Source organism: Prionailurus bengalensis, chromosome D3, assembly GCF_016509475.1.
Source record: "Prionailurus bengalensis isolate Pbe53 chromosome D3, Fcat_Pben_1.1_paternal_pri, whole genome shotgun sequence".
NCBI classification, from domain to species: Eukaryota; Metazoa; Chordata; class Mammalia; order Carnivora; family Felidae; genus Prionailurus; species Prionailurus bengalensis.
In genome coordinates, this window is record NC_057356.1 from 66,204,971 (window position 1) to 66,231,459 (window position 26,489).

Sequence of the window (26,489 nt, forward strand, 5' to 3'; positions counted from 1 at the left end):
CATAAGAAGAGTAAGAGTCGTTTTGCCCAACAAGAACCGATTTTTGCCCCTTTATGAGAAATTCTGCCCCCACTGAGAATGCATATCTTATAACAAGAGCTTCACTTTACAGTATAGTTGGTACAACAATGGGCAAATGGCCATGGGCTCCACTTTGTCTACTATATACCACATCACCTAGAAACTACTGTCCTGATAGAATGTTGGAATGGCCTTATAAAGTGTGGCAGCTTGAGAATACCTTGCAGGGTTGGGGTGCTGGTCTTAAAGATGAGGTCATATATGGTGCTTATACGGCTGCAATATGGTAATATATGTTGACTCCACTGGGTGGAAAACAGGCCTGGGAGTGAAGAGGTAAGAGGGGGTAGGTCACACTGACCCACTTGGGAAATTGGTGCTTCCATGAGTTTAACTTTAGGCTCTGCTGGACTAGAGCACCTAGCTCTATGTGGTTGCCAGGAGATGCATTAACCGGGGGACATAGAAAGGGTTCCACTAAATGGTGGCTGATGCCTAGTCATGCCAGTAAACCAGCAAGACAAGAAGGGAGTAACTGTCCCAGCAGGAATTGGTGATCATCATGAGGAAAGTAGGGTGGGGGGAAATGTATCTGGAACTCAGGAGTTTCACTGGGGTGCCTCTGGGTATTGCCCTGCCTGTGATAAACACAGCAATTTCAGCAAACAGGGTCTGATAAGAGCCTGACAACCAGGGGCTAAGACCCTTTGGGATGACGATCTGGATTACCCAACCCAGTTGAGCAACCTAGACAAGCAGTAGACTTGCCAAGTGCGAAGGGCATCTAGAATGTGTGGTATTAATTTGCTAGGGCTGCCATATCAAAATACCACAGACTGGGTGGCTTAAACAATAGAAATTAATTTTCTGGCAGTTCTGGAAGCTGGCAGTCCGAGATGAAGGTGCTGGCAGGATTGGTTTCCTCTGAGGTCTCTCTCCTCAGCTTGCAGGTGGCTGTCCTCTTGTTTTTCACAAGGTCATCCTTCGGGCCCACTCACCCCTGGTGTCTCTTTCTCTTCTTAAAAAGGCACCAGACTGGATTAGTGCCCCACCCCAGGGATCTCATTTCAACTTAATTCCCTCGTTAAAGGCCCTATCTCCAAACACAGTCACTTTCTGAGGTACTAAGAGTTGAGACTTCAACATATAAATTCGGAGGGGGCTGTGGGCAGAATACAATTCACTCCCTAACACGCTGCTAGAGGAAGGAGATGATGAATATCAGTTAGAGACTCAGGACCATCTGTAGCAAGGGACCATAGCTTGTCCTACTAAACGGCCTAGGGTGTGCGTGTGTGTGTGTGTGTGTGTGTGTGTGTGTGTGTGTTGGAAACTGGAACTTGAAGAAGTGATGGCGAGCTGGAGTAAAATCCATGTGGGGCACAGCTGGATCTGAGCCACGCAGGGGTCAGACCCCATCAGGGCACCATCTACCTCCCTTCAGTATTTACCATTTCCTTAAACGTCAGCCCACTTGCAACTGCCAGGAACTGCCTCTCCCAAGGACTCTCTCAGCATTCGGGATCCCACTCTGCTGGCATTTCCGCATTTCCAGCAGGCCAGAAATGCCAGGGGTTTAATGCCTCCTGGGGGTGGCCCTCAACCAGTGACTGAAGGGAGCCGGGGAATGAATATCACAGCAACATCCTAACTGGTGAGCCATCTGTGAGGTGCGTGTGCCACAGTTTCGTACAAGTCCCCACCAGACTACAGCTACGGTGCCTGCAGTGCTGTCTTGATAATACATGGTTTTTTTGCCTTCCTCCCTTCCTCCCTTCCCTCCTTCCACCCCCTTTACCTCCCCACTCCCATACTGGTGCTTTCTGGGATCCCCCCCCAGAAAAAGTACCTGCACTCAAAGCCTTATCTCAGGGGCTGCTTCTGGTGGAATTCAAATGAAGAAGCCTCCAGTCTTAAGGGTAGATCACATTTACTAAATTTAACATGTATACTTATTTGACTGGCTTCGCTCCCTCTACACTCCCAACTGGTCATTTCTCGAGGTATGCTCTCTTTCTAGCCACTCATTCTTTCATACTCACTACAACGTGTCAGGTGCTGGGGATATAGCAGTCATTGAGGTCACCATCTAGGAGAGAAGACAGACTCTGAACAATTAATTTCAAGAGTGAACCACGTACTATCAAGGAAAAAAAGGGAGAGGAGAAGGACCCAGCAGGGGATCCAAGCTAGTCTGGAGGCGGGAGTGATGCTTCCCCAGGCAAGTGACTTTGTCATGAAGGACCAGTAGGAAGTGATGTGGCAGTTCCCCTCCTAACAGTTTGCTCCACTGCCATTGGACAATAGCAAATGTGACGAGGGTCCAACAGCTTGGAAGAGAGGATGTGGTCGACACAAAAAGGCAAAATAAATCCTAAATCTCCAAGGAACCTTTATTTTACTTCACATCAAACTGAAAGAGCAATAAAATAAAAGTATTTTCAATTCATAAAACACGTTTACAGCGATTGCACTGACCAAAAGAGAGAAAAGTGAAATCCCTGAGGAATTGTGAACAATAAATAAAATACCTAAAAATTAGAATGTTCTGAGCTTGAAGGAAATGTCCTGAGCCTGCTCAGTTTGGGGAAGTCAATGGCCCTTTGCAAACTTCAGTTTCTCAAAAGGATATCCAATTGATGCAAGCTTCCTGTCATGAGGAGAAGCTGCCACTTTCAGTAACACCTTAAAGGGTGGGAAATAATCAATCTTGTTTTAATCAATTTGTGCACAGTTCTGAGAAAGCTACTGCATAGAGCAGGAGAAGAAAATATGTGTTACAAGGCCAACAACATACTGAATAAGTACCAGTGCTAGTTTAATTTGTCATTAACTAAAATGTACCATTTTCTCATGGCATGTGGATATTACACAAAAGGGACATTGTCTCCCTGCTGTTTGTGGGTAACAAGAAGAAAGACTCAAATACCTGCGAAAGGGTAAGACTGACGCTTTAAAAAGTTCTAGGAGCTAGCAAGGGAAAGATTCTCTGTGAAGACCCAGGACTGAGGACTGGCTTTGGAGCTCTCGAATTCTCTTTAGGAATGGAGGTCCAAATACCCTATTGCACTGACTCTAGGATGTACTTCCCCCTGCCTCAGTTTAGCAAATCAAATTTAAATGGGCTTAACCCTTAACTGTCCCAATTTTCACCCCTTTATGAGTAATTTTCCCCCCACTGAGAATGTCAACTCCCTCACCTAACTTGCTCAGTGGTGTGTAAAATAATGGCCATGCTTTATAATCAGTGGCTTCTTAGATTAAATTAAATATGGTGCTCTAGAAGTTCAGGACACACAGGGACTCCCATAAAAATAAATCTGACATTTAAACCCTGGTTATTTTCCCAACTGGAAAGACGCCGGCAAAAAACATTCGGCGTCTGAAATTTCAACACAAGCACCAATGGCCTGAGGAAGGATCACTCAGAATGGTAACGCGAGGTGAGCTTACACTCCAGTTTGGATTCTGTCCCTAATCCGTAGGGAAATTGATTTCACACTTCTGGGCCCCATTTCCTCATCTGTAAAATTAGAAAGTATAATTAGATGGCTTCCAAGTCTTGCAGCCAAAAAGGAAGGTGATTTGAAATGGTGCACCACCGAGGGCACGTGCTGCTGTGAACATTCTACAGCCAAGCTGCCCCCGGAGCCAAAGAAGCCCTCCACGTTCATGGCTCACACTCCTCTGCAGCCACCTCTGCTCCCCCACAACAAGAGTCAGGGCTCCAAATCCAGAGACCAAGGAGATAACACAATTCACTCACAACGTTAGTAACCGCCTAGGAAAGAATGATTCTTCAGTCTGGGGCAATTTGTAAACTTCTCCTAAGAATTTCAGAACTTAACTAGCCTAAGTTGATCTAAATGTCTACAATGAATTTAAAATACAAAAAAAATTACAGCAAGGTTTCACTTGGAAGTTTCACGACTGACACAGTTTGGCTAAGGATTCTGCTGTTCTGAGTGCCTCCTCCCACGCTGTAGAAGCACCGGCCCGAAAAAGGTTTGTTTTCTGAAAGAAAATAACAAAGAAATTTCATCTGAATGAACCATTCACATCAGCTCCTCACTCCTCCCCTTGCCGTATTATTCAATGAGAATAAGTATGCTTAGAAAAAAAGAAAAAAGAAAGAATAAGTATGCTTGGCCAAAGAGAACACACAGTGAGGAATAAGTGTTTTAAAGTGATGAAAAAATGGACTGTGATGACAACAGCATTGCTTTATGCAAATAATACACATATTTATATTTTTGATGCTCAGAAGTTATAATCTGTCCCTAAACATGTCAGAATTAAAAACAAGCATAGCAGCTACATCAACAATGCCAAACAAACCACAAATTCCTCCGCCTTCCTATTTAAATACCTACACATTCCTATTTCATTTCCAAAGGCTCAAACTACTTTAAATGTCATGATACATTGCTTAGCTAAGTTATTAACTAAGATAGACTTCCTTCTGTAAAATTCTCTTCAACTCCGTCAATGATACATGTGTATGTTGAGTCCTGTTCCCTGAGCTTCCACATACTAATGAACCCCGTGAAATGACAGAGCCCACGTGTGTTGGCATTAGCATCTTGCACTGAAGCAACAGGTTCTTGAACTCAGAGGAACTAGAGTTGCTGGGTCAAAGGTTACTATTAAGCAACTAGAATGTGTGCTTTATGCAAATAAGGGAGGGTGGGAAAGGAGGAGGTTAAAATAAAACTCAAACTCTCGGAGCTGCCAGCGGCCTACCTGCAGCCATCACCTCCATGGTGTTGTTCCAGAGGGCGGATTTCGCCTTGGAGTTCCAAGTCACTGATTCCCCATGTCCCTTTCTACCTCTAATATGGGCCGTGCCTCTTTTCATGAGAAAAAGGGAGCCTTATGAAATGAAGAAATGATGACCAGTTGTAGAGACTCCAATTTGTTTGCAGGTCAGAAAGTTATGTACAGTTAGCGGCTGAGATATTTTAGATCTTCCATTTCCATTATCTTTCACAGCAAAGTTGCTTAGATATTAAACACATTTATTAAGCCATTTAAGGACTTATGTTTAAATATAAACACACACTGGCTGATCATTTCTACCCAATCAAAACAACATGGCTTCCATCCCATGTAGCTAATGGGCTACAAGTCACAAAGTGAGTGTTTCTGGAGGACTGAAGACAAGAAGTGTTTGATGTACTCACTTGAAGAACTTTTCAGTGTTATAGAGCACTGAAGGAAAGCCACCAAAACCCGTTTGGGGGCACCTAGATGGTTCAATCGGTCAAGCATCAACTTTGGCTCAGGTCGTGATCTCATGGTTTGTGAGTTTGAGCCTCACATTGGGCTCTGCACTGTCAGCACAGAGCCTGCTTGGGATTCTAACTCTCCCTCTCGCTCTCTGCGTCTCCCCCATCATTCTCTCTCTCAAAAATAAATAAACATTAAGAAATAAAACTTGTTTTGTTTCCTAAGTGGCAGTAACAGCAAACCAGAAAGGGTGGGAGAGAGGCTGGCACAGTTCCTGAATCTGCCCCCACTCCTGTCACCCCTGGGAACATCAGGAATGTGCAAAAGGATCAACTTTTCAAAACTGTCTTTTATTAAAGAAGTAACAAAGTTTTACTGTAGGCAAACTGGAAAACATAAGTAAACAACAAAAAAACTACTACTTGCTTGGGAATGTATCCTTTCAAGCTTTTTCTTTGCTCATCTATATGGATATTGTCATGCCCCAAGACACACCCATTTGGGTTAAAACATTTATACTTTATAGAGTTCCGTTTAGTATTGCTGTTTTGGACTCGGAGGCATTCACTCACATTTGTGAAGGCAAAGATGGACCTGGGACACGTTGCAAGCACCTGAGAGTCAGAGACAAGCACCATCTCATAGTTTTGCTCTAGGAATCCCTGGGGTTTGCTAGCTTGGAGTAGTAATGATCTGATACCAGATGACCCCTCCAACGCCCTTTGTGTGATAGGGGAGTGTGACAGTGTTTGCCTCGTTGTCACTGACTTCTTTTTTACTTGACTTTTCCCCTTTGGGGGAGGGGGGAGCACACAAAAGGCTAAATTAAACAGTGAGGATCATGGGCATTGTGTGAGCGTTGTGTGTGAGGTGTGTTATAAGTGCGGGTGCGTTGTAGCCACAAAGAGCTTAACTAGAGCAGAAAATGAATTGCAAAATAATTAACGAAGGAAAAATCTCCTCATTCAAGTAGGTATGGCGTGGGCTCCAGTCCCCTTGCAATTGTGGGACCCAGAGAGGCCATCCCGCAGGATCACGTGCATCCACGGCACGGGTGAGCCTGAGGCAAGGCCTTGCTGCCTGCAGTGGTGTCGTAAAGAAGCTTCAGAGACTTCAAAAACACAATCAATAGTCTAAATGCAACTTGAAAATTACGTGAAAATTAAAGGTTCTTACCACTGATGTTACTGATAGATCAGACTGTAGTTATCAACCAAAGAATAATCAGGGTTATCTGCAAAGGGCAGAACAGAGCAACATTAAGCTAATACTGCTTTGTGGTAAGATTCTTAGCCCTTTTCAAATCAAGACATTCCACTTAAAGATTCTACTGACTGCCCTTCTGTAAAAAGAAAACATATCCGGCGATGAAACCTACCCATGAAAGTCAAGACTACACACAGAAGATTCACGCATACATTCTGGAAATCACTACCACGATTTCATTGCCCTTTTTCATCCATGTGCAGATAGCGGCACCTAGAGTAAAGCCATCTTCAAGGCTTAGCTTAGATTTCAAGCTAAGACATAGACAAAAATCAGTCCCACACTATCAGGTGGTAATTGTTTTATAAAAATAAAATAACAGGAACACCTAGGTGGCTCAGTCAAGCACACAACTTTGGCTCAGGTCATGATCTCCCAGTTCATGAGTTTGAAATCTACATCGGGCTCTCTGCTCTAAGCACAGAGCCTGCTTCAGATCCTCTGTCTCCCTCTCTCTCTCTGCATCTCCCCCACTCACACTCTCTCTCTCATTCTCAAAAATAAATAAACATTTAAAGTAAAATAACTTAAATCCTTATATTTTTCAAAGATATTATTATAATTTCAGGTCCTAAACTTCTTTTCAGTCACTGAAGTTTTAGTAAACCATGATATGCAGCATAAGTTCCCTCTTCCCTTGAACATAGGTAAGTATACCTTTCTTTTACTCAAAAAAAATAGATATTTGTTGAGCACCTCCTATGTGCTCAGGACTGTGTTAAGTGCTATGAGTGATACAGGAGAAAACCAATTATCCACCTTCAAGGATCTTATAATTATCCAAGGAATAAAACTAACAACAACAACAACAAAAAAGCTAAAATGTGTGGTTGTCCTAGAGGTGTCATAGGAGTTCTGATAGGATTTAAAAAGAGACCAAGTCATGAGTGACAGACCCAGTTATGGCCAGTATGCAGATATATACTATTAGGTTATGTGTTTCTAGACATAACTTCTATCAGTTATGTTTCTGTGTAATCCAAAGGAAACTATACTTTGCTTCTCTTATGGTCCAAGTTGAAATAATCTCTTAGGTAAGACTGCCTTATAATAAGTTTCCTTTGGTACTCTAGGAACTGAATTCTCTTTGACAGGCAATAAAGTAGACCCCTAATTACCAAAGTCTACTCTTTGACAAACAGTATTACATCAAGATCCTGATACAGGCTCGTTCTCTTGAGAATTTATTTCTATTTATTCCCTTCTTTCCCTTTATTTCAACATTCTAGCTGCTCAACCTTAAAGAGAACCTGACATGAGTATTTTGAAAGGTCTTTCTTGACATCGTACCTGGTAAACTTTTAGGAACTGGGAGAGGTCCTCTCCTGTAAGAGATGAAAACCAAAGTCTTTCAGATAAGTTCTCGTTAGTTTGTAATTTTTGTCTTCACGCCCCAATCATACTGCACGCTAATCAGATCTGGTTTCTGTTCCAAAGAGTCAAGAAAAGTTCAGATGAAGCAAAAGCCGGCAACACTGACGTACCGGAATCTAGGCTGCCGGCATTCTATTATGCTGGTGAACAGGACAGCAGGATGCACAGGACTCAGGAAGCCCAGAGCCCTGTCCCAGCACCCCAAACAGCCAGGAGGAAAGTCTTTACTGTGGAGCGTGTGGTTTCCTGACCTCCTGGTCCCTCAAAATCTCCACACGTAAGATGGAGAATCCAAGCAATTCCCACCTCACTGCGAGGATTAAATGAGCTCATTCACATGACCTGTTCTGAATGGCACCTGGTGTTCTTAAATACTGATGATGACCATGCAATCCTCCCTCAAATACTCCCTTCTCTTTAAAAACTGGAATGGAAATTCAACAGCCTAGATTTCAAGTTGACTGTGCGGGAAACAGAAGTTTCTTTTCTCTCAGATAAAGCAGGGGTGGCAAACTCTTTCTGCAAAGGGACAGTAAATGACGTAGGCTCTGCTGGCCACTAAGGCAGCTCTGTCACATCTCTGCCAACTCTAATGCAAAAGTAGCCGCAGAAAAAATGTAAATGGATGAGCATGATCAGGTCCCAATAAAACTTTATATGAACACTGACACATGAACTTCATATCATTTCCATGTGTCACAAAATAGTATCCTTTTCTTCTTTTTTTCAGCCAGTTATAAAAACCATCCTTTACTCTTGGGCCCTACCAAAACAGGTAGGTCAGTTGACTCACAGGGGGCCAGAGTTCTGCTTTCTACAAGCTCTACGAAAAGTATAGGATTCATGCGTGAATCATAATAATCACACTCAAGCATAATATGGTCCTCCTTAAACTATGACTGGTAAAATCCACTTAACATTTGTCCTAAAAATGCTACTTCTACTCCTGAAATCGTTGTTTCACTATATGCTAACTAATTTGGATGTAAATTTTTAAAAAATAAAAAATAAAATTAAAAAAAATGCTACTTCTCCAAATCTAGCAACCTCACTTAAGCAAATGCAGGGGTAGATGTGTTCCAATATCTCTTAGAACACTAATGATAACAACATTTATTAAAAGTATTTTTCTTCGGGGGGCCTGGGTGGCTCAGTCAGTTAACTGTCCAGCTTCGGCTCAGGTCATGATGTCACAGTTTGTGAGTTTGAGCCCCACATCAGGCTCTGTGCTGACAACTCAGAGCCTGGAGCCTGCTTTGAATTCTGTGGCTCCTTCTCTCTCTGCCCTTCCCCTGCTCACATTCTGTCTCTCTCTCTCTCTCTCTCTCTCTCTCTCTCTCTCTCTCTCTCAAAAATAAATAAACATTAAAAAAAATGTTTTAAGTATTTTTCTTCATGTGAAAGGTAGGTGGTTATTACCTTGGTAAGTTGGGCCCTGGAGCCTTTCCCTGTGGGGCTGTATTCTTCTGGGGGCAGTAGAAATTCTCATACACAATGGGTGCTAGGGCAATTAAGAAACAAAATATTAAGATGCTGATGTCTCCCATTCTCCATGACATGTGCACAAAAGACTAGCAGAATTGCTTAAATAAACGCCCCACCCCACCACTCCATTCACCTGGTGGAGTCTGTCCAGTTTTTTGTTGGTTCACAAAGTACTCAATGTCCTTCTCAATGCTGCATGCCTCTAAGCTCTTACGGACTTCTTCATACATCTGACAAAAAGAAGACAAATCAAGCGTAGAGGTATGTCTGTGAATAATTGTGACACAGCTTATTAAAACAGGTTTGATGAATGGCTGGCTCTTCCAAATTTTGTTTTGAAAAGAAAAAGAGACATTCCTAAGTCCCAGACTCATATAAAGGGATTTCTCTGGTGCATATCTGCTATTAAAATTGTTTTAAAGATGACAAGAAATGTTATCTCTGTGACTGCATAAAAACCTTCACAGAAAGATTTGTCTTTAACACTGACGGGACAAAGAAAATAGATACCAAGACCAAAGCCACACACAAAATGCAAAGATGAATTAACTTGGAAAAAAGCTCTTCTAGTCAATTCTACAGGTTTTCTAGGTGTTTGATTTTTCTCCTAAAGTGAATGTCCCATCCAAGTGAGGGTGGCTATTTCTTAGCAAAGAAGGTTGTGATAATTTGATTCTAATCCCTCTTGAGGTCTGGAAACCCCATGAGGGTTGCTGTGCACAACTTAAACCCGGATGTTGGCTGTGGGAATGCCGCTGAAGTAAATCTTGAGCCCTGACATGGTCATTAGCCCGGGCATGGGTCAGTCTCCTAGTGCTTGGTGGTGTCCTGGAGTGACCCTTTGCTATGACATCTCTGTCTTCCATAAACTAAACTACACTTGGGTCTCCCTTTTCTGCTCTCCTGCCCTGTGAATTCCTTAAAGAGAAAGTCATGGTGGCAAAGCAGATTAGGAGTCAGGCAGTTAGGTGTTTATTTGGGTCTTTCTATCAGCTCGCTGTGTGGCCTCGGGCAAGTCACCGTACCTCTCTGGGCCTCAAATGAGGAGGGTGCACTAATAAATGCCTATGGTTCCTCCCACTCTCATGAATCCTCCATGGATGCTTCTGACTTACCTCATCACTTGTGACACATTGTTGTGACAGCTGATTCATGTGTAACCACAACGCATTCCGAAAGAAGTTTATTCGTTCACATTCTTGAGCTTCGAACATCTGCGGAAACATAACTACATGTCCGTACATATACAGAGAAGGGAGACATTTGTCTAGACTGGCTATGACTTAAGAAACAGTGTCAACCCTCATTATCTGTAAGCTTATTGTCCCATTTAGGACATTCCCTGCTACCAAGGAAACTCATAAACTCTTACCGCAGGCAAAGAATGCAAATAGTATTCTAATATGGTATTGACACCAACAGGATTGGATATAGTTCTGAAGGTAAGAGGTGATGATGAGCCCAGATGCCAAGGGTCTAACCTGAATTCCAGCTAACATTTCCGACTGCCTGGTGGGCATCTCCACGTGGGCAGCTTGCCAGAGCCTCACATTCAAATTCCCCTATGACTGAATATTGGCAAGATGATTATAATCACTGAAGTTCACGAGAACGTGGGGGAACTCGCACTTGTCCTCCAACTCTGTTTATGTTTGAAGTTTCTTTAACTAAAAAAGTTTTTTAAGAAGTCACTTCCTGAACAATAGCTTCTTGGACATAAGCAAGTATCAACTTTAGGAAAATCAAGCTATTATTCTATAAAGGGGATGCTATTCAACGCTGGATGTTATATATTAATGTACTTTTTTTAAAAAAATTTTTTTCAACGTTTATTTATTTTTGGGACAGAGAGAGACAGAGCATGAATGGGGGAGGGGCAGAGAGAGAGGGAGACACAGAATCGGAAACAGGCTCCAGGCTCTGAGCCATCAGCCCAGAGCCCGACGCAGGGCTCGAACTCCCGGACCGCGAGATCGTGACCTGGCTGAAGTCGGACGCTTAACCGACTGCGCCACCCAGGCGCCCCCATATTAATGTACTTTTTAAAGGTTGAATATAACACTATTACATTTTAAAACTTTTTATCATGTAGAACTTCAAACATAGATAAGAACAGAGAAAATAGTATAATGAATGCACATGGACCCTTCACCAGCTTGAACATGTATCAATTCACAACCAATTCTGTTTTATTATATCCCTACCAACTCATCTACTCCCTAGGATATTTTGAAGCAAATACATTATTTTAATTGGAAACCTTTTAGTATTTAGTATGTAGCATACTTGGTATATATGTAGTGTTTATTATATTTTGTATTTATGTAGCATATAAACAGTAGATTTTATGTGATTTTTATTATAGAATACTTCGCATGGACAGAATCATAGAGAGCAATATAATGAATACATACCTATTGACCACCTCGCTTGGTCAACAAGTTAGGCCATATTTGCCTCAGATTCTGTTTAAGCCCCTTGTGTGCTTTCTCCAAACTCGATCCCCTTCTTCCTTCCCCACAGATAACCATTCTCCTAAACTTTATCATTCCTGTGCAGGCTTTTCTAATATTTGTGTGTCTATAAAATGCATATGGTACTGCTCTGCACGTTTTTATACCTTAAAAAGGGGGACTTATTCTAGGTTTTTCCATGAGAGTGTGGAGTCACAGAAGTAAAGCAGAAAAGAGTGTTTTAGGAAGGGGATAGTGACCCACAGTGTTAGACAGTAGACACAAGCCAAATAAGATCAGGAACTGCAAAGGCCTGCTGGACCTCACACCACAGAGATGTCTGGTTCCTCAGCGAGCAGCAGCAGGGGTGACAAACCCCAGATGCAGCAGGCTGGGACAGGCAGGGGCAATGAGCATGTGAAGACAACTCCTTCAGGAAGCCTGGCTGTGAAGAGAGGAGAGGGCAGCAGACAGGAAGCAACAGCCAGTGCCAGTAGGTTCTAACACCAAGAATGAGCTGAGTTGTCCAAACAATGGTATAAGAAGTTCACGCTGAAGGGAGCTTTGCACAGGCATGAGGGAAAGACAGCTGGATGATGGGATCTTGAGCCCAGATGGCGGGATAGGATCTTGATAAGGCAGGGGCAGCCCCTTTTCAACTAACAGGAGAAAAGGAGGGGAGGGGGGTGTAGATCAGTGATTCTCAGGCTTGAATTTGCCTTAGAAGCACCAGGGGACTTATAAACAGTACTGCACCTATTCCAACAGTTTCTGTTCAGTAGGTGCAGAGTTGGTCTGAGAATTTGCATCTCTATCAAATTCCCAGATGATACTGATGCTACAGGTCCTGGGATTTCACTTTGAGAACCACTGGTAAGAAAAACTATAGACAGGCTAAAAGAAACTTGAGGAAGTTTCCAAGTTATGTCTTTATTTTCTCCAGGAAATTGTAAGTGAGGTCACATGCTAAAAATGAAGCAGGAGGTAATGGTGAAATCAAAGGTGTAAGGAGAGTAAGAACTTCTTTTTTTTTTTATGTTTATTTATTTTTGAGGGTGTGCCAGCAGGGGAGGGGTAGGGAGAGGGGGCGGAGGATTCAAAATGGGATCTGTACTGACAACAGAGAACCCAATGCCTGGCTCTCAAACCTCGAGCTCATGACCTGAGCTGAAGTCAGACGCTCAACCAACTGAGCCACCCAGGTGCCTGAGTGAAAACTTCTAGTTCACCTTCTATCTGCATTCTCCTTATTGGATAGCAAGTTCAGGCAAGGCTCTTGAAAGATAATTATTTAATCACCCATTAACTGATTCAGCTATTTCGTATTTGCACTAACCAAACGTTGGAGGAAGTCCTTGAACAGAGTCAGACACAACGCTCAGGACTGGGACGGGGCAGAAAGATGAGGCTTGGAGGAAAACATTCCAGTTCCATCCATCCTATACTTACATTTCTGATTTCTAACTTGGCCTCAAGCAATTCTATGAGAATTGGAGCCCTGTAATAAGGGGGTGGTGCATTTCTGGCAAAGTAGACTCCCCAAATTCTCGGAGGAAGACCCATCCCCTCCTGAGCAGCCACCGGTTCTGGTACCTCACAGGCCTTGATGTGCTCGATCTGCCAGTCTTCGCGGACTTTGTCCAGAGTGTTGATGTGCATCATGTACGCCTTGTCTGCAGTGGAGGGGAAGGGCCTGGGTTCAGAAACCAGGCAGGAGCAGGGTGCGCAGACCCACTGCCCAGCTCACCCTGGATGACAAATGACACTCGCCAGAGTCACACTGAGCTCACAAGACCCCATGGAGCTCTGAACAGTGGGAGGCCATATCCATCTCTCTCTCTCACAATATATTTGTGAAATAAGCACTTTCTTTTTAGACATTAAACCAAGCCAAGTAAGAAATGTTTCAAGGGGAAGAAAAAAAAAAAAGGAAATGCTTCAAGGAAGGAGAACAAAGGCTGACAGGAACTTCAGCCAGAGTTCTCTTGAGCTAATTCAACCTCAATAGCTTCCACCCATTTCCATTTTCAGGAAGATTAGACAGTGAGAGGTGCAGAGAACTACCAAGTGACTTTGGTTTTGGGTTTAGAGACTTCTTAAATGACCATGGTCACAAGAGGCTTGGCTCCTGCAGAATACTCTGGGATCAGAAGGCTTTGCAAACACCTGGCTTGGATCTCAGGTTTCAGCCATGACAAGGCCTTGCAACTTGGCTGTTTCCTTCATAGCAGATAAGAGTTATCAGGGCTGAAATGGGCTTTTAAGACAGATGTTCCTAATAAATCAGAATGAGTACCTGCTTACAAAGCAGCTGTCACATGACCTCTGCCCCCACCCCCCCCCGCACCCCCCCTCCACCACCACCATTTAATTACAAGTACGGCTCAAGCAGGCAGTGGCCAGAAACAGCTGTCTCACTTTCCCAGGTTCTGATATACCTTGTCTCCCTCCCTGTCCTCCCTTTCTCCCTTCTTCCCTCCTGCTTTCTTGTTAATCCCACTGTCTGTCCATACATTCTTGTATGATATATAAAAATACCTTTCCCGACAGATTCAGCATAATGTCAGCCCCCTCCCCACAAGCCTCCCCCATCCCTGGGAGCAGCCCCCTCACCTGAGTCTTCGACTGCAGTCTTCGAAGTTGCCAGTTTCACGAAAAGCTGTGAGGACACATAAAGAACAAGAGATGGGGAATGCTGGGTAGAGCTCCCACAGGCAAAACAGGTTTTGAAAGCAATGGCTGTGAAGAGACCCGTGTTCCACATCTTACCTGTGTTTCTCTCAGCAAACCGTTCAACTTGCCCTCTAATCTTAGCACCACAGGGAAACGGCCATCAAACATCTTGCCCCATGGTATCCTAAAGACATAACCCCTGCCCTCTGGTTGCTGACAGTCTTCTACCAGATTACATAAAATTGATAATGCGCCCAAGCCTGAGGTGGCCTGGCTCCAAAGAATACTTCAGTCTTGAAGAAAGATGAAAAAACCAAAACCCTCTCCCCTACTTCTTATCACCCTGTTCCCTTCCCCACGGCCACGCTTCTCCAGCTCCTCCCAAACCCCAAAACTGTGACAAACGACTTTCTGGGCCAGAGGATCCTGACAGCCCAAAAGCAAGATATTGCCAGGGACTTAGGATGCACGTCCATTTTTCATTAAGATTAGTAATTGGCTTTAGTTTCAAATACAGAAAGCTCAGATTTTTCAGGCTGTCGGCTCTCCCAGGTACCTTTTCTTGCTGCTTCGGGTTCACCACATTGGCGCTCCGGTGGACAGCCTGCTCTGCTTCGTCTTTGTCCCGGCATTTCTGCACATAGGTCTTCTTTGCCTTTGTTGTTATGTGCCAAAAGAGGACCAAAACAGGTGAGCGGAACGTGAGCCTGCAAAGCAGCAGCCCGAGCCCGCCGAGCCCAGCAAAGGACAGGGCACTCTGGTCAGTGCTGTGATCACCGCCAGATGGTGGGCACCCTGGCAGCAAAGGCTCCTTCTTATCTATTTGTGGAAGGGCTCTTTAGCCCTTTTCCAAACTACGCGTGTGGTGGCAGCCTGATCAAGGAAGTAATAACTCCAATTCGGCAAACACAAAGTATGTGGGCTTTAAAAACTGGAACAAAAGATGGGATTTGAAATAGGCAAAATCAAAATATGTATATAACTGTAAGGTGTATGTATAATCTAGGGGGACCTGGTTGGCTCTGTCGGTTAAGCGGCTGACTTCAGCTCAGGTCATTGTCTCATGGTCCATGAGTTCGAGCCCCGTGCTGACACTCCAGAGCCTCAAGCCTGCTTCAGATCCTGTGTCTCCCTCTCTTGCTGCCCCTCCCCCGCTCACGTTCTGGTTTTCTCTGTCTCTCAAAAATGAATAAACATTAAAAAACAATTTTAAAAAAATATGTGTAATCTAACGTTTATGTAACATAACCCTCAGAACTTAGATGCCATCATTTGACCATAGTAATTGTAATTATGCCTCAATATTCTAATGCATCCACCATAGCAGGTGACAAGGGCATGGATCCCATCAATTCTGTCACTCAAGCATAGCCGTGTTCCTTTTTGATTTAAAAAAATCTGTTTGAGCTAGTTTATTTTTTTTATTTTTATTTTTAAAGTTTATTTTGAGAGAGGGAACATGCACGGGAGTCGGAGAGGAGCAGAGAGAGAGAGAGAGGGAGAGAATCTGAAGCAGGCTCCACACCAGCAGCACAGAGCCAATGTGGGGCTCAAACTCATGAACTGTGAGATCATGACCTGAGCCGAAACCAAAGGTCAGACACTTAACCGAGCCACCTCAGTGTCCCTGTTTTAACTAGTTTAAAAGTAGACCCTGGTCTATCCTGTGCTGTCATCACTACCATTAGTATGAAAACAGTTCTCAACTATATAGTTAGCAAATCAAATAATTTTCTGTTTCACCTACTGAAGCAAAGACTTAACTTACTCAAACAAAGCAAAGCTGTGAGTCAGCTAATAAATAAGAATGTTGTTCCCCCTCAAAACTGCTTGACCAAGAATGAAGACTCCTTTGCAGAGATGGTTTGTGCAATTCTCGGCATCCTCTGCAATTCAGTTGAGGTTAACCTTTCAGTAAACAACCATACAATTCTCTATATATGCTACACACACATAGAAGTTTCATAATTTTTCATAATTGTAACCACATAAGATATTCATGCAGCAAATTCCTTTTGTAATGGTATGTGATAGACATTTTTCTATGTCAAGCATGATCCCTGTAGCTGAACATTTTTTTTTAATGTTTATTTTTGAGAGAGACACAGAGAGTGAGCAGGGGAGGGACAGAGAAGAGAGGGAGACACAGAATCCGAAGCAGGCTCCGGGCTCTGAGCTGTCAGCACAGAGCCCGACGTGAGGCTCGAACCCACGAACTGTGAGATCATGACCTGAGTCGAAGTTGGACGCTTAACCGATTGAGCCACCTAGGCGCCCCTGTAGCTGAACATTTTAAAGGTTGTAAACACACACACACACACACACACACACACACACACGCCATAATTTTAACTCTCTCTCTATCAGTGGACACTTGTTTCCCATTTTTTATAACATAAAAATATTCTGATTTTGTTTTGGGTAGTATGAATTTATTTATACGGGTCAAATTCCTAGAGGTGTAATTGTTTGGTAAAAGAATATGTATATGTGCAACTTCCTTCCAAAATGACCACACCAACTGGTACTCCCACCAGCAGTCTATGGAGTAAATTTCCTCACTTTCACCAACACCAAGCTTGGACAATATGCCTGACCTTTTGTAATATTAGAGGAGAAAATGTCAGCATAAAGTTGGGTTATTTGTATTTATTTCATGACCACTAAGGTGGTATGTCCTTTCTACTTCATGTCTTTTACCTGCTTTCCTATTGGAGCATTCCATATTTTCATTGAGTTTTTTTACATTGTTTTTTTTTAATGTTTATTTTATTTTTGAGAGAGAGACAGAGGGTGAGTGGGGGAGGGGCAGAGAGAGAGAGGGAGACACAGAATCTGAAGCAGACTCCAGGCTCTGAGCTGTCCACACAGAGCCGGATGCAGGGCTCGAACCCATGAACCAGGAGATCATGACCTGCGCTGAAGTTGGATGCTCAACTGACTGAGCCACCCAGGCACCCCTTTTTCCATTGGTTTTTAACAGCTCAGTCTATATTAGGAACACTAATTGGCTATCAGTTATGTAAGTTACAAATATTTTCCCCCATTTGTTATCTCTCTTTAAGCCGTGTATAAGATATTTTTTCTTTTGCTGTAAAGTAGTCTTAAATTTTAATGCTGTCAGTTATATCAATCTTTCTCTACCCTACTTTATTTTTTAATATGGCATATTAAATATTTTTTCTCTGTTGCTACATATTCATAAAGGTCATATAACTAATATTTCTCCATTTTTTAGTCACTAAATAATTTACAATTTTCATTATTTTAAGAGTAAGTTCATGACTTTGCTTTTCTTTTTGGGATGATTTCCTAAAGATAGAGTCTTAGATTATTAGTATAAGACTGAGGGGATATGATCACATTTATGGTTCTAAATAATTTTTTTAAAGGTTATACATACAAGCTTTTGAAAAGATGGAAAGATGTAATTTTCCCTATTCCTCCACATAAGTACAATTAAAAACTCTGGACACTCTGTATAAAACAAACATAAGACTCTGAAAGGTGGAGAGAAGGCAGACTGGCTAGCAACCCTGGTCTGAGAAGGGTGACCCACAAGTAAGTTCTCTTGGTTTTTTCTTTGTCTCGTATGTCACAGACTGAGTGCCAAAGAAGCAGGCAACCAAGAAGTGGCAATGAGCAAAAACAAGAAGTCCCAACAAAAACCTGCCCTCTCTAGCCAAAAGACCAGAAAAGGGACAGTCTACCAGGAGAGAAACCTTGAGAAAATAACCATTCTACTGCAGCCAAGCACCACCTAAAAAAACTGTGGCCTGCCCCCCATACATACAGCAAAGGACAAGCAGGGAGTCTAGACTTCCACTCTCACCAAGCTATAACAGGATGCCCAACTTCCCTGCCAAGATGGTTTCAGAGAAGGACAAATAGGGAACTGGAACCTTCATTCTTACTGGAAGATAACAGCCCTACACATAGTGCCAGTGGAAACCATGTGGGCAACCTGGACTTCTACGACCCCTGCCTGGCAGTCACAAGGTGCCCCCTCTACCTGCTGGGGTGGTGTCAGAGAAGGTCTAGTGGAGGATCAGAACTTTAACCACCTCTCTGTAGTAACACAGCCACGCAAACCCTGTGATTTCAGTGGAGGCCAATGGGAGAAACCTGGATTTTTACCCCCATAAAGGAGTAATGAGGCAGGGGACCTCACTGTCCCCTGCTAGAGGTGTCAGAGTAATCCAGCTGAAACAGAATGTTTAAATAAGATCCAGAGTCTTGTAACATAATACCTAAAATGTCCAAAACCAAATGACTATCACTAATCATACCAAGAACCAGGAAGATCTGAAACTGAATTAGAAGGCTTTCAATAGACGCCAACATCAAGATGACAGATTGTTAGAATTATCTGACAAAGATTTTAAAGGAGCCATCATAAAAATTCAACAAGCAATTACAAAAACACTTAAATGAGAAAATAGATGGTTTGGGCAAAGAACTAGAAAAGTTCAGCAAACACATAAAAGCTATAAAAAACCAAATGGAAATTTTGGAACTAAATAAACACACTAATGAAAATTAAAAACTCAATGGATGGACTTCAGAATGGAAGAGATAGAAGAAAGAATCAGTGAAGTGGAAAACAGAGCAATAGAAATTACCTAATCTGAAGAACAGAGAGAAAAACAGGCTGAAGAAAATGCATAGATGGGGCACCTGGATGGATCAGTGGGTTAAGTGTCCAACTCTTGATTTCAGCTCAGGTCATAGTCTCACAATTCCTGAGACTGAGCCCTGCATGGGCTCCATGCTGACAACATGGAGTCTGCTTGATATTCTCTCTTATCCTCTCTCTCTGCCCCACCCTGCTCATGCTCTCACTCCCTCTCTCAAGAAAAATAAATAAACCTCAAAATAAACATATAGAGCCTCATGAACCCTTGGGACCATAACAAAAGATCTAACACATTCATGTCCTTGCAATCCAAGGAAAGGAAGGTGAGCTAAAAAACTACTTGAAGAAATAACAGCTGAAAACTTCCCAAATTTGGCAAAAGATATAAAACTACAGATTCAAGAAGTTGATCATACCCCAAACAAAATAAACCCAAAGAAATCCATGACACTACATATATAGGTGAACTTCTGAAAACTAAAAAAAAAAAAAAAAAGAAAGAAAGAAAGAAAGAAAGAAAGAAAGAAAGAAAAGAAAAGAAAGAAAGAAAGAAAGAAAGAAAGAAAGAAAGAAAGAAAGAAAGAAAGAAAATATCTTAAAACAGAAATGACACTTTACCTACAAGGAAAAACCTATAACCAGTGAAAACAGCCTTTGACACTGAAGGGGAAATCAAGATATTCTCAGATGAGGAAGAACTAAAAGTATTTGTCAATAGTAGACCATCTTGAAGATGGCTAAACTCTCTAAGCAAAGGAAACTATAAAAGAAGAAACGCTGGAATATCAAGAGGAAAAAAGGACACAGCAAGCGAAAAATGAGTTAATACAATAGTCTTCCTTTTTCTTGAGTTTTCTAAATCATTTTTGATAGTCGAAGCAAAAATTATAATACTAGCATGGCTCTGCAGGCAGGTAGAAGAGATAGTTAAGAAACTTGCATTTCACTAGGGTTTTATCTTGAATTGTGAGAAACCTTGTCCCAGATTGCTCAAAACACAGAAAGTCTGGGAACAACCATGTATGGACCAATGCTATTTCTGCAGTTACACTGACATCATTCCCTATTTCTCAGTTGCTTTGGAGGTGCCATGCATCACAGAAAAAAAAAATGACGTGGAGCAGACTGCATATGTCATCGACATTGGTGACATTTTCTTTTTTAACTGGGTTACCACACACCATGTCACATAGAACATTATGATGATACTTCTGTACAAATATGGAATCATGGATGTTTCAGTAACAGAGTTCACTGTGTCCAGAGTGAACAGATTTAGGAAAGCTAGAGGGAGGGCCCTTGCAATTTGTCTTAGCTCTGTCTTGTTGTGTGTGTGTGTGTGTGTGTGTGTGTGTGTGTGTGTGTGTTTAAATAGATTACTTATGGAAGGCTCTTACAGTTTGTAGATCCTAAAACATGAAGGGCTCACTCAGTAAAATAGGTAAGAAACCAAGATTCAAAATAGTCACAGGGGAAAAAGCTAACATCCAACAAGATAAATGGCATGTGATATAGACACTTTTGTGTCTTGGCCTGAGATATTTCAATTGACTTGTAGACTTTCCCAGGTTACCAGAAAGTCACCATCATTTTCTTTCCTCTATCTTGTTTCATCCTCCATCTTTCCAAGGCCTTAAAAAGCAGGAAAGTCAAACTTCTAAAGGTTGTTTTCCCAAACCACTGCACTAGTCCATAATATTATTGAAGTACTATTTTCAGGAATATGCTCCTACACAGCACAGGATTTCAAAAAATGTCACCATGGCAAAAAAAAAAAGCAATAAACTGAGACTCACATCCATAGTTTTCTTGAACTGTAAGCTCCTTTGTTTATGCGCAGCATCCATTATAAGCTCTGTCTGTGAAGAGAGGACAAGCACTATTAATAAAAAACAAATTGCTGTTAATGCCAGCTTATCTTGAGGAGTAAGTGTTCAACGTGGATTACCTCACTTAGTCCTCACACACCCAGAAGGTAGATGTGCTATTTATTACTCCCTTTTTACAAACAAGGAAACTGTAGCAGAGAGGCTGAACAACCTGCCCAAGGTCTTACGGCTGCTCAATGGTAAGGCCCGCCCTTGAACTTGGGCAGCGACCGTTGAGAATCACTGATCATCCTTGGAGCTGTCTCTTCTGTAAACCTGGAATCAAGGAACTTAGGTTTCAGAAAAGATTTAAAAACCTTTGTTAAGGCACCATTCATATTTTAAAAGGGGTCTTTATTCTGTAAGCCTGTGTCAGCACAATAAAATTAGGGACTCATAAATATTCACTCCTCTTGTATCCACCAATAACACACCCTAAACCAGCAAGGAGCCGGGGCAGTATGAAGAGAAGAAATGTTTGTAGGACAACTAAAAGAAGGTATTCTCCCAGCTAATCCCAGCTAATCCAGGAAAGGTAAACTACTCTGCTGAGTTCACTTGAGAGCAATTTCTTTGTTGTGGCTCTGATATTAACCCTTTCATTACTCAGAATAATGGTGCTAGTAGTAAAAATGTATGTCTCAGACATAATAGTAGTTGCCATTTATCAAGCATTATTATGTGCTAATCAGTTTTCATGCATCCCAACAACTGTAAGTACTCTTATCCCCATTTTTTTTGACAGTAAACTGAGGTGGATTAATTTACCCAAGCAAGTAGTAGAGTTGGGATTTGAGCACAGCCTGACTCCTGTGCCCTTGTTCCTAATCATTACCCTCACCTACCATTATCCTTATGATAGCTCTATAAAATCAAACGGGTATATAAAAAACCAAGAGGTGCAGTAATTCAAAATGAGCTATGGCATTGCTCTCATGCAAAATGACACAATGCAAAATAATAACTCTGAAAATGATGTTCAAATGTGGTTTCTCTTTCTTCTGGAGAATTACATTTTTGTCTGTTACCAACACAAACATGGCTGGATGGATTTTCAAGATATCTGGATGGAATGTTTGGGATGGTCTGACTTCAAATATAAGCTTTGTGGAATACATGAAATTCTGTTGGGGATCCCCAAGGAGCCTTCAGAGAACTGAACAGCCATCTTCCAGCCCAGCTGAAATCGAGGACTAAGAGGTGGGCCATGCATCTGCTAACAGTGAAGATCCTGTAGACACAGAGAACAGACATGAGCCCCACATGCAGAGTCTCATGGGAAGGCCCTTGTCATCACAGACAGGAAGCTGTGTGGTTCACGTAAGCGCCTAGGTACCTCTACCAGGAGGAGGAGCTGGGTTTATTTATTAATGGTTCCTGATTTCCCCAAACTCCATGGAGCAGATCACTCAGCACTATTGGTCTGTCCTGTGGTCTTTGCCAGTCCAAAAATATATATTTTAAATATATTTAAATATATATATATTTAAATATAATTATATAATATATATAATTATATATATTATATAATTATATAATAATTATAATAATAACTATATTTATTATATTAAATTATTATATTATATTATATTAACTTAATATAATATATTAAATTATATTATATTATATAAATTATTATTTATTATATATTATTTATTATATTAAATAATAATTTAATATATAATAAATATAATAAATAATATATAATTATATATATTAAATAATATATATATTTAAATATATATTAAAAATATATATATATATTTCTTCCAGTTTGGGAGCTGCCACTATTTCATAGTTTATGGCCTCAGCCAGGCCTCCTTATGTCCATCTCACACATAACACCTGCTTCCAGCTCCTCTCAGGTGGCTACAAAGTTCTATTAGTCAGACCTTTTCCCTTCATCTTCCTCTCTACCTTGGAGGATCCCTGGCACCTGTATGAGAACAGGACCCTAGAGGAGGAGAGAGAGAGAGAGAGAGAGAGAGAGAGAGAGAGGTAGTCTGGCTCTAACCTGACAGTTGTGAGCCCTGGGGGCCCAAGAGGTGATAATTGCTCAAAGCCATTCAGTGACACCAAGTCCAGATCTGTCTGTTACCCCACTTTGATTTAAGTCTCCTCATGTCTGTATTCACTTATAGAATGGCCTATTCTTGGCAGGTCTTCAAAGGCCAAACCCAATGGAAATCTAATTGTCTTATTATTGATAACACAAAGTAGTACAAGAACTATCACCTCTGCTCTAGGGTGGGGAGAAGCAGAAGGGAGGGGCAAAGGAAGAAGAGATATGTAAATGATTCAAATGGCCCTGCAGTACATGACTGAAATAGCTGCTTTGGTGGTCTGTCTGTCTGTCTGCATTCACGCCATTAAAGCTGTAAGCGTCACTCCGTGTAACCAAGGACATTCCTTTCTTTGGCGATTTCTCTCTACACAGGCAGAGCACCATTCTGCCATGCTCATCCCAATGTCAGCGGAGAGGGCAGAACAGAATGTAGGCACCAGAGGAGAGTGACTGACCGTGTGCTGTCCCTGTCAGCCTAGCACATTCTGGGCCGGGGAAGCAACCTCAGTACCCTAAGACGCCAAGACTCCTAAGAGCCCCCCCAACCTGGCCAACCCTCAGGGATGACAGCCTGTCCCTCATCATCCTCACCTGTACTGTCACTCACTCTGGTGCTTGTAGCCTCAGGGTCTGCCCCCAAGACGCCTCCCCCACCTCACTGATAAGGTTAGGAGTCCCCACTGCAGGTGAGGTGGCACCTTCATCTCCCCTAGTATTTAATGCTCATCACGCTTTATCATGATGACTATGTCACATCATTCTCTGGCCATGCTCTACACTCCACGAGGGAAGGATGACCATGTCTGTATTGTTCACCACCCCCAGAAATCTAGTTAAGTGAGTAGTACACCACTAACTTCTGAGCTATTCTACCTGCCGTTCCCCTTCCCCAGTTTGCTAAAAGGAACCAATGGTTTTCCTTGATAAGTGGAAATGGCTCAATTTCCAGAAAGTGGAAGCCCAAAACATACAGTGAAAATGAGAAGTTAGCATTGACACATTTTCTCCCAAAGTTTGATTTAAAAAAAAAAGGTATCTAAAAACAGAAGTGGTACAACCCAGAGTTCACTGTGACACGAGTAACTAGAAATTTATTAATAAACTTCAGACTTCTTCAAGAAAGCTCAGAAGGCATTTTCCTCCTGTAGAGAGCACAGAGAATATAGAGAACTTGGATGACAGCAATGAGCTGAGCACAGGCTCCTTTATTACTTAACAGAATTCAGAACACATTCTTCCAGTTATGAGAATTTGATCTTTGTAACTTGTTAGGAGGGGAAGTTTCAGAAGCCTTGCAAAATTAACAAAACTCTCCCTGAAACGACTAAGGCTACCAAAGGCACTTGGAAACATGAGGAAATGACTTTCTGCTCCTCTTACTGGAAATCATATGCGTATAGACTCTGTTAATTTTGCCCCTGAAAAATTGTTATTTCTCTAGGTAGGTGGGCAAGGCTGGCAATGTCAGGTCAAAATAATTTGACTGTCTAATGGGTGGGTATATGTACATATTATTTATGCTCTGAAAAATATTTGAGGCCAGATGCACCTCTCAAACCTGATATACGAAGTGTGAATGTGTGTGAAACCACTGATCTGGTATTCCTTAAATGTTAGTTTCCACCTTTTATTCCTAAGAAGAGGCATAGCTTTAAGAGCAGCTCATGAGATGACCATAGATGTAAGGCAGTCGGGCTCTTAAGTCCACCATCTACTCCAAATGCCAGCTGGTCACCAAAGGCTGGAATTAGACTCTGGCTTAGAACCATAGGCAAAGTTTCTGAAAATGGCATATGGGTAGAATCAGCCTTAACAGCTGGAACTTTTTTGGATACACACACTATAGACAATGACCTTCAGATGGTCAAGGACCAGGATGAGAACGGATTTCCAAAAAACTCATGCAAAGATGTCTGGGGAGACCTGGGTGGAAATCTTTGGGTGCCAAATAAAGAAGAGCTGGTCCCCCATGTGAAGCTGACGTTCCAACCTTTTAGACCAGATGTAAGATGTAAAAAAGAAGAAATTCTAGAAGAGCTCTAGTTGGCTGTCAGGCCAACCTGAATGTATAAGTCATTTAGGAACAAGATAGAAGGGAGTCAGAATAGTCGCTGGTCTCTTCTAAGGAACACTTTACTACTGTATATCTGAACTTCTTTTCTTGATCCTTGTAACTTTTCAAACATTCGCCAGTTTTATTAACTCTTGTTACTCCCATCTCCTTCCATGTAATTGGACAGAGTAAATTCCATCAATGAAAAACAGCCTATGCACATCTGCTTTGAAGACAAAAAGGACTTGGATTTCCCAGGGCCTCAGTTTCCCAATTTGTAAAATAAGGTGGTTAGACTACATGGTCTCTGGGAGAATGTGAGTCTTCTCTACATCTTACCCTTCCCTTACTGCCTTCTCAAGGAGGAGGAGTGTGGTCTGGGAGTTTGCCAGGTTAAATGCCCTAGACTCTACCAAAGACAGGGTTTCCTCTTGCCAGTCATTGTCTCAATAGTGGCAGCAGATATGTAAAGAAGAAGACAGGCCAGACCCATAATTCCTGGGAGAATTCAAAGAGAACTGGCCTGGGTGCAAATGGGTACAGAGACAGAACCATCTAGTTGGGTCTCCACATGGTTTCCCAATAAATAATCTCATAGGTTCAAAGAGGAGCATGGCTGCATGAAGGCGGGTGTGAGCCAAGGAGTTTGATGAAAAACAAGCCTGGAGTTTTCCGCCACGGGAAAAGCAACGTCTTAACATATACGCAAATCCAACCTTTTTCCGTTGTAGCTTTTGCTTTTCCCTGAATTCTTCCATCTTCCTGGCCTCTTCTCTTAGAGTCTGGGCAAGCTGAATGTGACATTGTGCCACACTGTCTACCTCTGCAAAAAAAAATTTTTTAAAACATAATAAACAAGATCTACATATGTCTGAATTGAAATATACGAAACCACACAAAACTTACCTACAAAATAAAATACTGGAACAAGTGGTAAAATTAACCTACCTCACTTGGTCACCAACATTTATCAACCCCCTCCATGTGCCCTGCCTTGCCCTGACCACCAAGACCAGGCTAGCAAATCTTTAGCTTAACCTCCAACCACTAACTGTTACTAACCTAGTGTGTCCCCAGAACTGGGGAGAAGAACAGCCGAGGCCCCCTCATGGAGCTTACATGCTGAAAGATGTCACTGAACCCACTACAATTTCAAATTCGGTATTTATTTCTCATTAGATGACTCTAACAGTCTTTCCATCTCTAACATTTTCTGAACCTGAGCATCTATAAGAAAGGTCACACACAAAAATTATGGCTATCAATAATTATTTCTAGACAGAAAGGTTATTGGTGATTTTTTCTTCTTATTTTCTAAGATCTTTGCAATGAGTACGGTTTACCTTTGTAGCAGCAAAAAAAAAAA

General features: G+C 42.0%; 1 protein-coding gene across 1 annotated transcript in view; it reads right to left on the reverse strand.

Moving 5' to 3' along the window:
- Window positions 1-2,393: 2,393 nt before the first annotated feature.
- PSTPIP2 (proline-serine-threonine phosphatase interacting protein 2) overlaps window positions 2,394-26,489 on the reverse strand; it is a 78,638-nt gene continuing 54,542 nt past the window's right edge. Inside the window, exons 5-15 of the mRNA XM_043558719.1 lie at window positions 25,840-25,946; window positions 20,934-20,996; window positions 15,058-15,156; window positions 14,442-14,487; window positions 13,422-13,501; window positions 10,491-10,589; window positions 9,509-9,605; window positions 9,310-9,391; window positions 7,807-7,841; window positions 6,427-6,484; window positions 2,394-4,035 (exon numbers count right to left, since the gene is read on the reverse strand). Coding sequence (XP_043414654.1) covers window positions 6,435-6,484; window positions 7,807-7,841; window positions 9,310-9,391; window positions 9,509-9,605; window positions 10,491-10,589; window positions 13,422-13,501; window positions 14,442-14,487; window positions 15,058-15,156; window positions 20,934-20,996; window positions 25,840-25,946 — 758 coding nt within the window. The 3' untranslated portion in view covers window positions 2,394-4,035; window positions 6,427-6,434. The remainder of the gene's footprint in view (window positions 4,036-6,426; window positions 6,485-7,806; window positions 7,842-9,309; window positions 9,392-9,508; window positions 9,606-10,490; window positions 10,590-13,421; window positions 13,502-14,441; window positions 14,488-15,057; window positions 15,157-20,933; window positions 20,997-25,839; window positions 25,947-26,489) is intronic.